Source organism: Talpa europaea, assembly GCF_964194135.1.
Source record: "Talpa europaea genome assembly, chromosome: X".
Lineage (NCBI taxonomy): Eukaryota > Metazoa > Chordata > Mammalia > Eulipotyphla > Talpidae > Talpa > Talpa europaea.
In genome coordinates, this window is record NC_140081.1 from 5,501,473 (window position 1) to 5,514,152 (window position 12,680).

A 12,680-nucleotide genomic window follows, 5' to 3' on the forward strand; every position below is an offset into this window, starting at 1 on the left:
CCCACAGAGGCTTTGATGGGCCCGTGAGGCGGGGCAGGCAGGCACCCGCCCCCCCACCGCGGCCTGGGCCGGGCTGGTCCTCACCGGGGCACCCATGCGTCTCCGGGGCCGCTCATTTCCTGGAAAGACCCTGAGCCACTGGGATGTGGGAGCAGAGCTCACCGCTTCGGTGCTGCGTGGCACCTGCCTCCCCGCCGCATGCCCCCCACAACACGGCGCCAGCGTGCGAGGTGTGCGATGGCCATCCCGGGCCAGTCCAGGGACCAACCCTCGCCTCCGCCCTCTCCCATGGCCCTTCTCTGCGCACCCGGGGAGCTGCAGTGAGCCGCAGCATCTCCCGCCGGGTGGCGCGCTGCGCTCTTTGCCCACGTGGCGCGGCTGCACCTGCAGGCCTTCCGCGGGCCGCGCATACTCACACTTCGCTCAGCAGGGCGTGGTCGCTGGCGTTGGTGGAGAAGTGCTGCTCCAGAATCGCCACGGTGCCCGCCAGGGCCACATGCCCACAGCCACAGAACAAGGCCACCCCGGAGAAGCAGAGGATGGTGGCCACGAGCGAGGCGTAGGGGACTCCGCCCAGACACTTGATGCAGCACTCGAAGCAGCCTGCGCCAGGGGAGAGAGCGGCGGCTGTGAGGGCAGGACGCCTCCGGGCCCAGGCGCAGCTCACGCTCAAGGCTCTACCTTCCCATCTGCCCTCCCGCCCTCGCCCTCCACGGCCAGGAACACGCCCCGGGCGAGCGGGGCAGCCGACCCGACCCGCACTCTGTGGGGGAGGGCCCCGAGGCTCGGAGAGGGAGCATAACTTGCTCGGGACCCGGAAAGGGGGTGAGCGGCAGAGCAGCCAACGGAAGGGTAGCTACGGAGTAAGTTCTAGAGCTTCTGGTTGGCGAGCTGGGGGCTGGGCGCGGGCGGAGGAGGAGTGAGCATCCCGCGAGCAGCCAGAGAGCAGCACAGCAGTGAAGCTGGAGCTCTGTGAGAAGTGAGAGGCGGGCTCGCCTGAATTGCAACTTTTTGGGGTCCAAGGACAGCTGCTTGCACAGCAGTCAGCGGCTCTCCCGCGCCCGGGGCCCCCTGGCAAGCAGGAGCAGCGGCAGTGCTTCCACCGCGGCCGGGCTGGCGGGAGCGGCGCCGGGCCAGGCCGAAAGGCCGCGCTCGGGGCCTCGAGGCCCAGGTCACCGAGTCCCTCTCGGAGGGGCCGCCTCGGTTCCCTTCAGGCCACTGGCCGGATGCCCCCCGGGGGCAGCGCGATGCTTCCTCCAGGGGGGCCCCCCCGGCCCTCCCCCGCCAGCGCAGAGGGCCAGCCCGGAACTCGGCGGGCGCCCGGAGAGGGGGGAGAGGAGGGAGAGACAAGATGAGCGTCCATGGAGTGAAATGAGGGAGAGAAAGTCACAGGGCGCCTTTCACCTCGACAGGAAACCTGCTCGCTCTAAACACAAGCTTGCACTCCACAGGCCCAGAGAGCCCTCCCGGCGGCAGAGCCCGGCGACGCCTCAGCGCGGGGACCCTGACGCCGCAGCGACCGGCCCCGGAGTAAGGCAGCGCCTCCCCCGACTCCCGCCCCCAGATCTTCTCAGACCCCCACGTGCGCGGCTTCAGGGGACGCGACCTCCGAAGGCCTTGGGAGGTTGAAGGGCATCGAGAGCCGCTCATCACTCCCAGGCAGCTCCATTTCCTTCCTCGGATGGTCTTCGCGGGGGGCCGGGAGTGGCCCGCGGAAAGCGCGGGAGACGGTTCACTTTGGGGAGCACCTTCGCCTCAGCCCCCACGCGAGCAACCGTCATCGCCAGACCTGTCAGTCTGCGGGGGAAGACGCGAGCCCAGGGCTTCCGGAGCGAGCGGCCTTGCTTCTCACTCGGCGCATGACCGGGCGCCACCTGACGCAGGCTCAGGCTACAGCAGCGTCCGTTTCCCAGCACGTCAGCGCCTCACAGAGCTGCGGCCGCCTGGGGCGCGGAGCAAGGACGACGGAGCTCCCGCTCACTGGCCGTTGGCGGACTGGGGCTGAGGTGAGGCGGCGGCCATGCCGCTGCAGCTCTCCAGGCTCCCAAACCAAGAGAAACCCAAGTCCTCTGCCTCGATTATGCCAAGAAAAAACCAGATGTGCGTGTGCTGTGTCCATCCCTGCCCCGCTCTCCGGCGTTCTCAGCCCGTGATGACGTTAGGAACAAGATGAAGGCTGGCGTGTGGGCCCTACACACAGACGTGGCTTTGGGACTCTGCTGGCCAGCGTGGCAGCCACCAGCACATGCGGCTGTTCCAATTACTTGGTTACATCAGATAAAAACATCAGTTCCTCAGCCCCACTGGCCGCACGTCACATACTCCACAGCCACGTGTGTGTGGCTACCATGTTGGACAGAGCAGACAGAGAACATTCTATCATGGCAGAACACTGCCTTGGCAGCTACATTCCACTTGCCACCTATTCACTTTTCTGTAACTGCACAGGGTTCTGAGCTCTGCTTTGACTTTCACGCATTCAGTCCTTTCTGAAGACCCAAGGGGGGCTCAGCACTGCTTGCACTGGGGATACAGATGTGAGACCTGGCTAATGCTGCAGGCCAACAGGCAACACAATTACTCAAGCGGAGCATGAGGAGGGTCAGTGGCTAGTGGGTGGGGAGAGGGGCGAGGAGGGACTGTGGCGCGGTGGAGAGCTCAGGAAGGGCTTTCCACACAAGACGAAGTGTGCAGATGACGTAAACAGCTGACATGGCGACTGATATAGAAGTGACCAAGTGCTCATTAATTTCTAAGCATTTTGTTGTGTGTGTATTTCAATACACCCGCATCCCCGCTCACCGTCGGGGGCCAGGAGTCGGTGTTCCAGTGCAGGGCACGTGCCCTTCCACAATATAACGGCCTCCTACATCCTCCATTACCAGTTCAAAACTGTCTGTCAGCCGCAGGGAGAGCGCGTTCTGCTTCTCTCAAAGGAAACATCACACCCGCTCCCTGGCTCAACAAGACAAACGGGCTCAAGATGCTGCCGGTCAGTCCAAATTCACCACAAGATCAAGGCTAAAATGTCCTCCACTCTCTCTCTTTCAAGAACTCCAGGTACCCCGTGCTGTGGGGCAAGTTTTATAACAGGGGAAAAGCGGGGACTCAAGGGTCCAGGGGATCACTGGAATGGATCATACTCTCCCAGCAGACGCCAGCGCTCTTCCATCTGTGTGTGGCCGTAGCAAGTGGGGCTATTACAGTTTTCCACACTCGCAGATAAAACTCCCAGGGACCCTGCAGGCCAGCGTGCGCTGGAGCTTGTGGAATGCAACGTGGACGCAGAGCTGATTCTCGCTGGGCTGACGAGGCATCCGCTGGGCTGGAGTCACGTACGTTGTGGACATCAATCATCTCTAAATGGACTGTCCCCCACTGTACTTTCTATGTCAGTCTAGAAGCTCTAGCCACAGTGTGCAAGGCATCGTGAAGCACTGGGCAGTGAGGTGATCTGCCACACACTTATCCCAGAGGACCCAAAACTACTGCACCAAGTTAGTAAGAAAGACTTAACTATCTTCTCAAATGGACGTCCATACTGTCAGCATCACCCCACACGGGCATTTCTGACTTGAAATACACGTAGGTGTCAACGTGGCAAGGCTGGTGGCGGAGACCCAGGCGAGTCTCGTGGGCCCAGGTCTGGCTGCGCGCTCTGCTTTCACCATCTTGAAATTCTTCCTACATTTTGAACAAGGGTGTCTGAAGTTTTTCATTTTGTACCGGGCCTACAAATTATGGAGCCAGTCGCAGGTATATTGATGTGGGAGGAGGCCTTTTGGCTACGCATGTCCAAGTAGCCTCCGCTTCGTTTCAGTGTTTGATAGAAATACAGCCAAGGAGGCAGCCGTGGCCTTGCCTCACAGGCCGTCCTGACTACTGGCACTGTCCAGCTGTAAGGGCCCGGCTCCCGAGAGGGCGTCGCCCCCGCAGCGTCCCTCTCACTCCCCTAGACCAGGGCTTCAGTCAACCACAGCCCAGGGCTTTGTAAGTCAAGTTTTATTGGAACAGAGCTACGCTTACTTATTTACAAATTGGCTGGGGCTACTTTTACCCTAACATGGCAGACTGGAGCACGGCGAGGGCTTGGCTTCCAATGCCTGCAACAGCCACTGACGACAGCAAGCGTGCAGCCCTGCCTGGGAGCAGTCAGGTTCAGAGTGCGGCCCAGACCAGCGGCGTCAGGATCGCCCAGGATCACATTAACACCGCGACTCTTGGGTCCCACCCCAGAAGACCTGAATCAGAAGCTCGGGAGGGGATGGTTTTCCTACTGTGGTTGAGTCCCGAGCGCGCTCACCGTGGAGAACCACTAGCCTAGGAACTGTGCGAGTTCTGCCTGCTCCCCTTCTGCCTGCTTCCCTCCACCGCGAGCCAAGTCCTCCGCAGTAAAAAGCTGCCTCCATAGAACAAGGCCCCGCTTCCGCCAAGATGGAAGAACAGGGCCCTAATTTATTCTCCTGCCTAAAACAGCCCCCACACTGGACAAGACCTAGGAAACACCGTCTTCAGACCCGGTATAAAGAACCATCCAGGGCGAATGAACGGGTCGGTTGCTACAAGACGTGCTCAGCGGAACCAAACAATCAGTGTTAGAGGAGCCGCAACTCGTTTCACAGAAGCAGTTAGCACAGGCTCACGGGAAGGCACAGCGCAGGCCTCCTCAGAGAAACTGCCCCGAAACCTGGCTGCTCCCGCCACCTCGGGTATTGGGGGCTCCTAGAGGCCCCGTTAAAATGAAGCATGTCGGGGAAGCAGAGTGCAGGTCTGGGGGAGCCCGCAGAGGACGGAGCCGCTGTCCACTCGCTCCGCTTCCATCAGGGGACACTCGACGCTGACCACGTGCCTGACGTCCCAAGCCTTGGGCTAGGCCTGGCGGCGGCGAGCTAAGACAGGGGAGGCCTCCAGTCTGCGGGGTAAACAGCCGTTAGCCGAGCGGTTCTAGGATGTGAGTTAGTTCATCAATGGCGAGAAGGAGGGGCTGGGGGTGCTTCGGGAGCAGGAAGAGCATGCACAAAAGCGCCGTGGTGGACGAGAGCAGGGCACTTCCCCAGCATGGAAGAAGCCAGAACAGAGCAAGTCCGGGGCGGGGGGGGGGGGGGGGGGGGGCTATGAGAACTAGACCTCTCAGGGCCTTCCAGGCCACCTGAAGGATTCTGGGCTGTATCTTGGGAATCCCTGAAACCACGGGGCATCCGTAGCCCCGGGGAACAGACGGGTTGTGAAGATCACGAACGCGGGATGCCTGGGCACCCACTGCAGTGGTTCAGGCAAAAGACGGCGGGAGCAGGGGCCAGGGCAAGGGGCGGAGAGCTCCATGGTCCCGACGCGGGTCAGATGTCAAGCGCGAACACTGGGCGCGGCCTTGATGGCGGGGTTATGGGTGGACTGCGCCGTTCATAACCGAATGGGAGCTGCCGTCCCCTGAGCGGGGGCTCTTCCCCGAGCAAGGGCTGACCAGGGGGCTAAGCTTTAAAGACGCAGACCTTGAGCCGCAGACCTGCTGAGCTTGAGGCGACCGGCCGCCTGCGAAGGGAGGACGCGGGCAGGCAGTGCGCGGGGAGGGGCTACCGGGCTGCAGGGAGAACTTTCAGAGGCAAGAAGAGATGCGTGGGCGTTTTTCCGAGGAAGGTGCCGACCACCTGGGCTTTGCAAAGCGCGGCCCCAGGGCGAGCAGCAGCTTCGCCAGCAGCCTGGGAGACACAGGGCGCCTCGGCCCCACCCCGCGCCCGCTGAATCAGAAACCGCACGTTAAGCGCCGACGCCCCCACCAGCAGTGACCTGTGTGTGCACGAAAGTTCCAGAGGCCCAGCTCTAGCGCGCGCTCTGGCCGCCTCCAGGTGTGGTGTCCCGAGGGCCTGCAGGGCGTTCAACTCGGTCGGAGTTTTCTCCCCAAGAGGTGGCCGAGCACGCCGGCCACTTGCCAGTCAAACGGCAAGTTCCAGGGGCTGCGGCAAAGAAAAACAAAATGTTCCAAGCTGTCCAGCTGTCTGGGAAGTTGCACAGCTCTAGAGGTTATTCGGGGCAAGCAAGAACGGGTTCCCCGAGACGGGTTCAAAAGGAGCGCTGGTGCCAGCCCACAGGCAGGGTGTGCGAGAGCAGGGTCGGCCGCCGGGGACAGCGGAGTGGCCCCTGTGCCAGCCGCGCCAGCCGCGGGCCCCAGTGGCTCCAGTCTGGGCTGCCCGGGGACGAGAAGTCACAGGAAGGCGGACGGGCGGCCTTCAGAGGGGCTGGGGCCCAACCGCGGCCGGGCCACAGCGTGAAGAACGTGGCGAGGGGCACGAGGCGTTCCCGGGACCACCGCGAAGGGCACAGGCCCAGGTGGGCCGAGCTCCAAACCGGCGAAGGCGGCGTCAGTGAGCCCGAGCTGGACACGCAAGGGCCGCGGGGACGCCGCCGACTCACGGCAGAACCAGACTCGGCGCAAGGCTTTCTAGCACACCGACCGGCGACTGTCAGCGCCCCTCAGCACCCCTCAGCACCCCCCAGGCCTCTGTGGGGTCAAATAAAGCCGCAGCCTTCATTTCGCCGCTCTCTGGGCTTTGGAGTCACACAAACACCGCAGTGGGCTTCAGCCGAAGGCAGCGGACACAGAAACCGCATAGTAGGGAGAAAACACACCCGTCCAGGCCCCGACTCAATGGTCATTTTGTCTCCAGCGTCTCTAGAACCTTTTGTGCAGAACAACAGAATAAAACGCGTTTTGTCCTGGGTGTGTGGACGGCCGTTGCCAGGGCTGGAGTTCAGAAAGGCCCAGGGATTTGCCCCAAGTTGTCTGGATTCTGGCCGCAGGCTGGATGGGCCTTGGGAGGAGGACCGGCTGGAACAAGGGCCCAGATTCTTCTCTAAGGAATGAAACCCCCCCCAACACACACACACACACACACACACACCACCACCACCACCACCACCACCCCCTCCCCCAACTCGGCCTTCCCTGCTCCTATCCTGATGCCTAATGAGCCACAAAATTAAAAAGAAAAGAAGTAACGGAGCTTTGCGACTTTAAAAGACCCCGCAGCGGGGACACGGAGGCGGAGAGAACCCGAGCAGCAGACGTGAACCCCGGAGAAGGGGCCTCGTGACTGCAGCAGCCCTAGCGCGCGGGTCAACGGGCTGACAGCCCCCGGCCGGGTCACTCAGAAGTGTCTGGAGACAATTTTGCTGGTTACAACTGGGGCTGAGGTGTGGCATTGAGTGGGTTGTGACCAGGATGCTGCTGGGCATCCCACGGCTGCCCAAGACGGTGCCACCGTGCGCGCATGCGCTCACCCGCAAAGAAGGATGGGCCCAATGTCCACTGTGCCAAAGGTGAGAAGCTGTCCTGGTCTGACGCTGCCAATTTCTAAAATTAAAAAACCAAAGTGCTGAAAATACAGTCAACGTACAATATAACATTTACAAAAATGTTCTACAGCAGAAGTTCTCTAAATTTGCTGCCCAAAATCACGTGGACAGCACTGGAAAGCCCTGATGCGTTCCGCGTGCGCTCCGCAAGCCTGGACTGGAGGGATCCAGGAGCGAGAGGCCCTGCTGACTGTGAGGAGCGCTCAAGTTTGAGAACAAGTGCCATGGAGCAGGGGTCAGCAAACTGACCCCTGGGCCAAGTTCAGCTCTCCCTACTGCCCTGGAACTAAGGATTTTTTCCCCCCACATTTCCGGGTGACTTTTTAAAACTCAGTATTTTATGATATGTGAAAGGTATATGGAACTCAAACTTCTGCCTCCACACACAAAGCCGGGTTGGAAGGCAGGCACGCTCATTCATTTAGATGACGCTTATGGAAATTTTCAAGCTGCAAAGGCAGTTGAGTATTTGCCACAGATATTTACCACCTGGCCCTTCACAGAAGACTTTGCAGATCCTGATGCAGAGCAGTGGTTCCCCAACTTTACTGTGCAGGTAAATGCCCTGGGGATCTCACCCAAATAGAGATTCTATGTAGACAGGTCTGGGAGTGGCCTGGGCTGCATGCCCTGCCCACTCCCAGGTGGTTCTATCTGCCCGTCCACCAGCCCCACTCTGAGCCATGAGGGCAGCAAACTGGTTTTCAAAGGGGGTGTCTATGCAGCCCTGGGAGACCCTGACACCTTCTTGGAGGTTTGCAAGGCCAGGCTCTTTAAAGCAGCTCTAAGATGGCGTGGACTTTTTTCACTGTGTTGAGATGTGCTCTGTAAAACTGCTGCCACCTTAGCCCAAATCAGGCAGGGACAACAAAGTGAACTAAGCAGCAGTGCATTGTTCACCGCCATGAACTCATGGTAAAAAAAGAAGAAGAAACCAGTATATTATTTTAATAATAAAGTTCTCAGTTATCATTTCCAACAGAGAAAATATTGGTATAACCCACAGGAGCAAAAGAAGATGGGGGGGGGGGCTTCAGTTACTTTTAGAGGGTAAAGGGACCTAATACCCCCAAAGCTGTGACCTACTGATGTATATTAAGAAGTTTTCGAGAAGCCAGCAGACTGGTGAGCTTCTTGTGAAAGAGCAATCGAGAAGTCGAGAAGCCATTTAAACGAGAGCGAGGTTGCTTCTCGGTTCTTTCTCGACATTTTACGCCTTTCACGTAAAAATTCAACCACGTGATGCTAAGAAGGCGGAGCTCTTTCTAACGATAGAAAGGGAATCGCTTTTTAGCAGACCCTTTTAAAAGCCTGTCCTAAAACCTATTCAGTGAGACATTTCCACTTCACGGCCCACTGCAGGACTCTCACAGCAGATTAGCCGCTACCGTTTGCAGTGTGGCCCGCGCAGCAGCGCACAGCAGCGATATGCACGGGCGGACACCTCCGCACGGCTGAGAATAAACAAATTCCAGAAGCAGACACTTGCTCCTGTCTTCCTTTGCCCTTTGTGGAGCCGGTTTGGTCCCCAAAGACCGTGTGTGTGGCCTTAGCCTCGTGGGGGAGCAGGAATCAGGGGAACAGCGAGTTGGGGACAGTAGCTCTGTGTTCCGACGGCACAGACTGGAAGAGCATGGTGACCCGTGGGGTACCCGAGACGCTCGAGAAGAACGCGCGACGTGCCCGTCAGCTGGACCAGCTCCTTGGGCGATGGGTGGCAGCAGCTGTGCGAACCAACGTCTCTGACACAGGAGTGTCTGCCGTGCCCGGCACTGTGCTGGGGCCTGGTTTCCCTCCCAGCCCAGACACTGCGGGGTGAGGGGTTGGCGAGACATGCAAACATGCACTAGTCCGTCGAAGTAGAACAGAAGTGACGCCGGAACGCGGGGGAGTGAGGTAGGGACAGAGCTCCTAGGTCTACTAGGGGCGCTCAGGAAAGGGCGTCAGGGTGGCAGAAGTGTCCACAGGCCTGGGGGGCAGGATTCCCGTGGCTGAGAGGGCTAGAAAGATGGGGGGGGCGTTCAGGGATGGCCGTGTTCAGCAAGGAGGCCAGGGCAGTGTTGGGGGAGAAGCTGGAAGGCAGGTGGGGCCCCCTCCTGTGGGAGGCCTCCGAGTCGGTGTGCTGCCGCTGCGCTTCATTTTGCAGCCAGTGGGAAGAGAGGGAAGGTTTGTGAGCAGGCGAGTGACACGATCAGACGCGCTGTCAAGAGACTAATCTGGCACCGGTGTGTAGGCTGGACTGGAGGGGGTGCAAACGCAACTCTTCCACTGTAGGTGGTAGCAGAATGGGGTCTTTTTTGAGTTTTATTCAAAGGGTGCAGGGCGGATGCAATGGAAGCAGGAGGTTGAGAATCTGACAAAGCTCGGAGCTATGGAGCAGTCAACGTCACACAACATTTCATAGGAATGGCGGGGCGAGAAGTGATGCGAGCAAATCTTTATGAAAACCATTCCAGAAAACGTCGGCCAATGCAGAGAGCCAGAAAGCAAATCCACATCGCCTGGAGAAGGGGGCGGGAGGGAGGGTCGCAGGGGCCCACGCGAAGGCCGGGGTTGACAGACATGGCGCCATCTTGCTTGCGGGGCCGGCTCAACGGCTGTGCACGGCCGTGCGCTGGGGGTACCCCAGCCTCTACCCCGGCGCCAGGAGCGCTTCTCAGCTGTGATCACCAAAATGTCTCTGGACATTGCCAAGTACCCCCAAAAGGCAGAGACCCCTGATGGGGCACCCCTAGGGGCTTTCCACAGTGCTGGCGCCTGGCCCCCCGCGAGCTCGTGAGAGGGGCAGGGCGGGACTCCTATGGTGAAGGACTCCAGGCTGACCACGTCCGACTGGAGAAAACCCACCCAGCCCACAGTTACCCGCAGCTACGTCCCTCTAATTTGTGCCCCCCCCACAGGACAACGTCCTACGTTCTGATTTATTTGTGTTAACAATTCTATAAATGAGGAACAGTGGGGTCCTCCAATGGTTTCCTTTCTTCCGAGAGCCACGCAGGGGCCCGGGAGACCTCCACTCGCCCACCCGCTCTGACCTGACTGAACGAACAGCCGCCAAGTTCCCAGCCGCACACTGGCCATTAAAAGGGCACAAAGTCTCGTCAAGCCGCTCTGCCCCGAGTTCGAGAAGCAGAGCGAGTCCTGCCACACGATTGCGAAGGCCCGCGGCGTCCTGGAGCCGGGCTAGGCCCGCTCGGCACCGGCGTCTGCGGCCTCCCGAGGGTGCTCAGGCCCCTGCCGGGAGAGAAGCCGGCGCCGAAGGACACGGGGGCATCGCCGTCTCGAGCCACTTCCACAGGTCGTGGAAGGCCGCTGGCTAAGCCACGCCCGTGCCCCGCACTCCGGATACTCCCATCCCGGCGCGGCCCCCCTCCCCGCCGCGGTGCCGGCTGGCTCTCGGGACTCGTGTCGGTGATCGGAGTGTGACAAAAGGGATGGGGCGTCTCCTGCTCGAAGTAGCCCAAGTCTTCGGCGTCTGTCTTGCCAGCACGTCTCTCTCCTCCCTCGCTGGCCGCGCCCGTCTCTGCTCGCTCACGCCCGGAGGAGGCCCCGCCGCGCCCCGCGGCGGAGCGGAGGTCTCAGGTCAAAGCCAGCGAGGAGCAGAAGCCTCGGCACAGCCATCTGCGGAGACCCGAGTCCTGCCAACAGCCAGCCAGGAGCGGCCCACTGGGCAGTGAATTCTTCCCGTGTCAGCCTCGCTACAGACCTGGAGGCCGCTGGGCCAAGCCCGACCCCTGCCCTCCAGAGACTGAGCTAGAGCAGGAGCTCGCTCTGGGCACTACACCTTAGAGGAACTTGTTATGCAACGACACCTGATAGCCGCTCCTGGCTGGCGCGGGCCTGCAGCTCTACAATATCGCCTTTGGGGAGCGGGGGGGGGGGGGGGGGGGGGGGGGGGGACACACCTTGCCAGCGGCCGGGAATGAACCGGCGCTACAGAGCCTCGCAGCTCAGCGCTCAAGCGCTGCGCCACCAGGGGAGGCCCCTCTCCGCGTTTTTCAAAGCGCAAGGTGCAGTGCCAGTACAAAGAGTGAAAGGCCTTTTCTTCAAATCCAGCAGCACTGCCTGCTGAGGGGGTGGCCATCAGGCTGCGGGCATTGACAGTCAGTGCATGCGGTTCTGCGGAAGGGGTGTGAACGGCCCCGCGTTCCCGGGGCCGTCATAATGGGCTCCGCTTACCTCTCCGTCACCCGGAGGCTCTGCTCCTCTGCACAGAGCGGCGGCCCCTCTAGCGCATCTGCAGCACGTGGGAGCTTAGCAAACCTGCCAAGTCCTGCAACTCAGCCCAGAAAGGTGAGCGGGGCCTGGGAATCTGAATATTTAACCGGCATCCCTGGTAATTCTGATTGAGGGCATCGGTGACCCCTATTTTGAAAGGGCACTTAAAGGAATGATCCCCAATGTCACGTTCACTACAATATTAATTGATCTTGGGTCCACGTATCTCAGGAAACTCAGTCAAGTGCACGGAATGCAGCCCCAGCTGAATGCGGCTCCAGGACACCCCCCTGCAGGGTGTGGGTGGGGGGAACATTCAGAGAAGGGCCTAGAAGAGACAGAGGCGCTGAGCTTCTGGAACAAGCCAGCCAGCAGGTCCTTGAACAGTGTGGAGCTTTAGTCTAAGGCCTGGGAACAGGGGGACCTCCAGGAGCAAGGATTGTGGTACCTGGAGAGAGGAGGGCCAGGGGTCTCTGGTGGAGATTTTAGGACACGGAGCAACTAGCACCCGCTCAAGGTGCTGCCCGCCGGAAGCAGACTGAACCTGGGGCGTGTGTCAAGAACGCAACTATTCTAAGCCAAAGGGTGCTGATTTTTTTCTGTATAGGGCCAGATGGTAAATATTTTTGACTTTGCAGGGCATATGGTTGCAATGACTTCATTCTGCTGTAGCCCAAAAGCAGCCACAAAGGAGCTGTAAGAGGATGGGTGTGGCTACTTCCAATAAAACTTTATTTACAACAACGCAGTGGGTGGCCAAGTGGCCTGGTCCAAGTCCTCACAGCAATCTCCATAATCTCCGCACCACTGGGAGCCAGCACAGGAGCGCAAACAGGGTGTTTTTACGCCCACAGGGAAACGTGTTTGACCCCATTCCCTCTCCTCCCAGCCTGATATTTTACCTCTAGAGTTTCTGGGGTGAACGCACTGTTTCTGGAAACTTCCAGCTAAAATGAAAGCATGATGATCTTCAGAGACCGCCTCAGCCACCTAAATGATTGTCTGACACCCAGAGTGTTCTGCTCAGTACAAAAGCCTCTTATCTAAGCTTTTAATAGACATGGGAACACGTGGGCGGGCGTGTGGCTTACTGGTTAGCGAACACAGCCAGG

General features: G+C 59.8%; 1 protein-coding gene across 4 annotated transcripts in view; it reads right to left on the reverse strand.

Annotated features, from left to right (window-relative positions):
- The window catches only part of GPM6B (glycoprotein M6B), a gene marked incomplete at both ends in the record, with an annotated part of 34,023 nt that overhangs the window by 8,589 nt on the left and 12,754 nt on the right, over nucleotides 1-12,680 (reverse strand). For all 4 annotated transcript variants that reach the window (XM_084258288.1, XM_084258286.1, XM_084258289.1 and 1 more), the window contains one exon: nucleotides 417-603. In XM_084258288.1, the coding sequence (XP_084114414.1) occupies nucleotides 417-603 (187 nt within the window). The remainder of the gene's footprint in view (nucleotides 1-416; nucleotides 604-12,680) is intronic.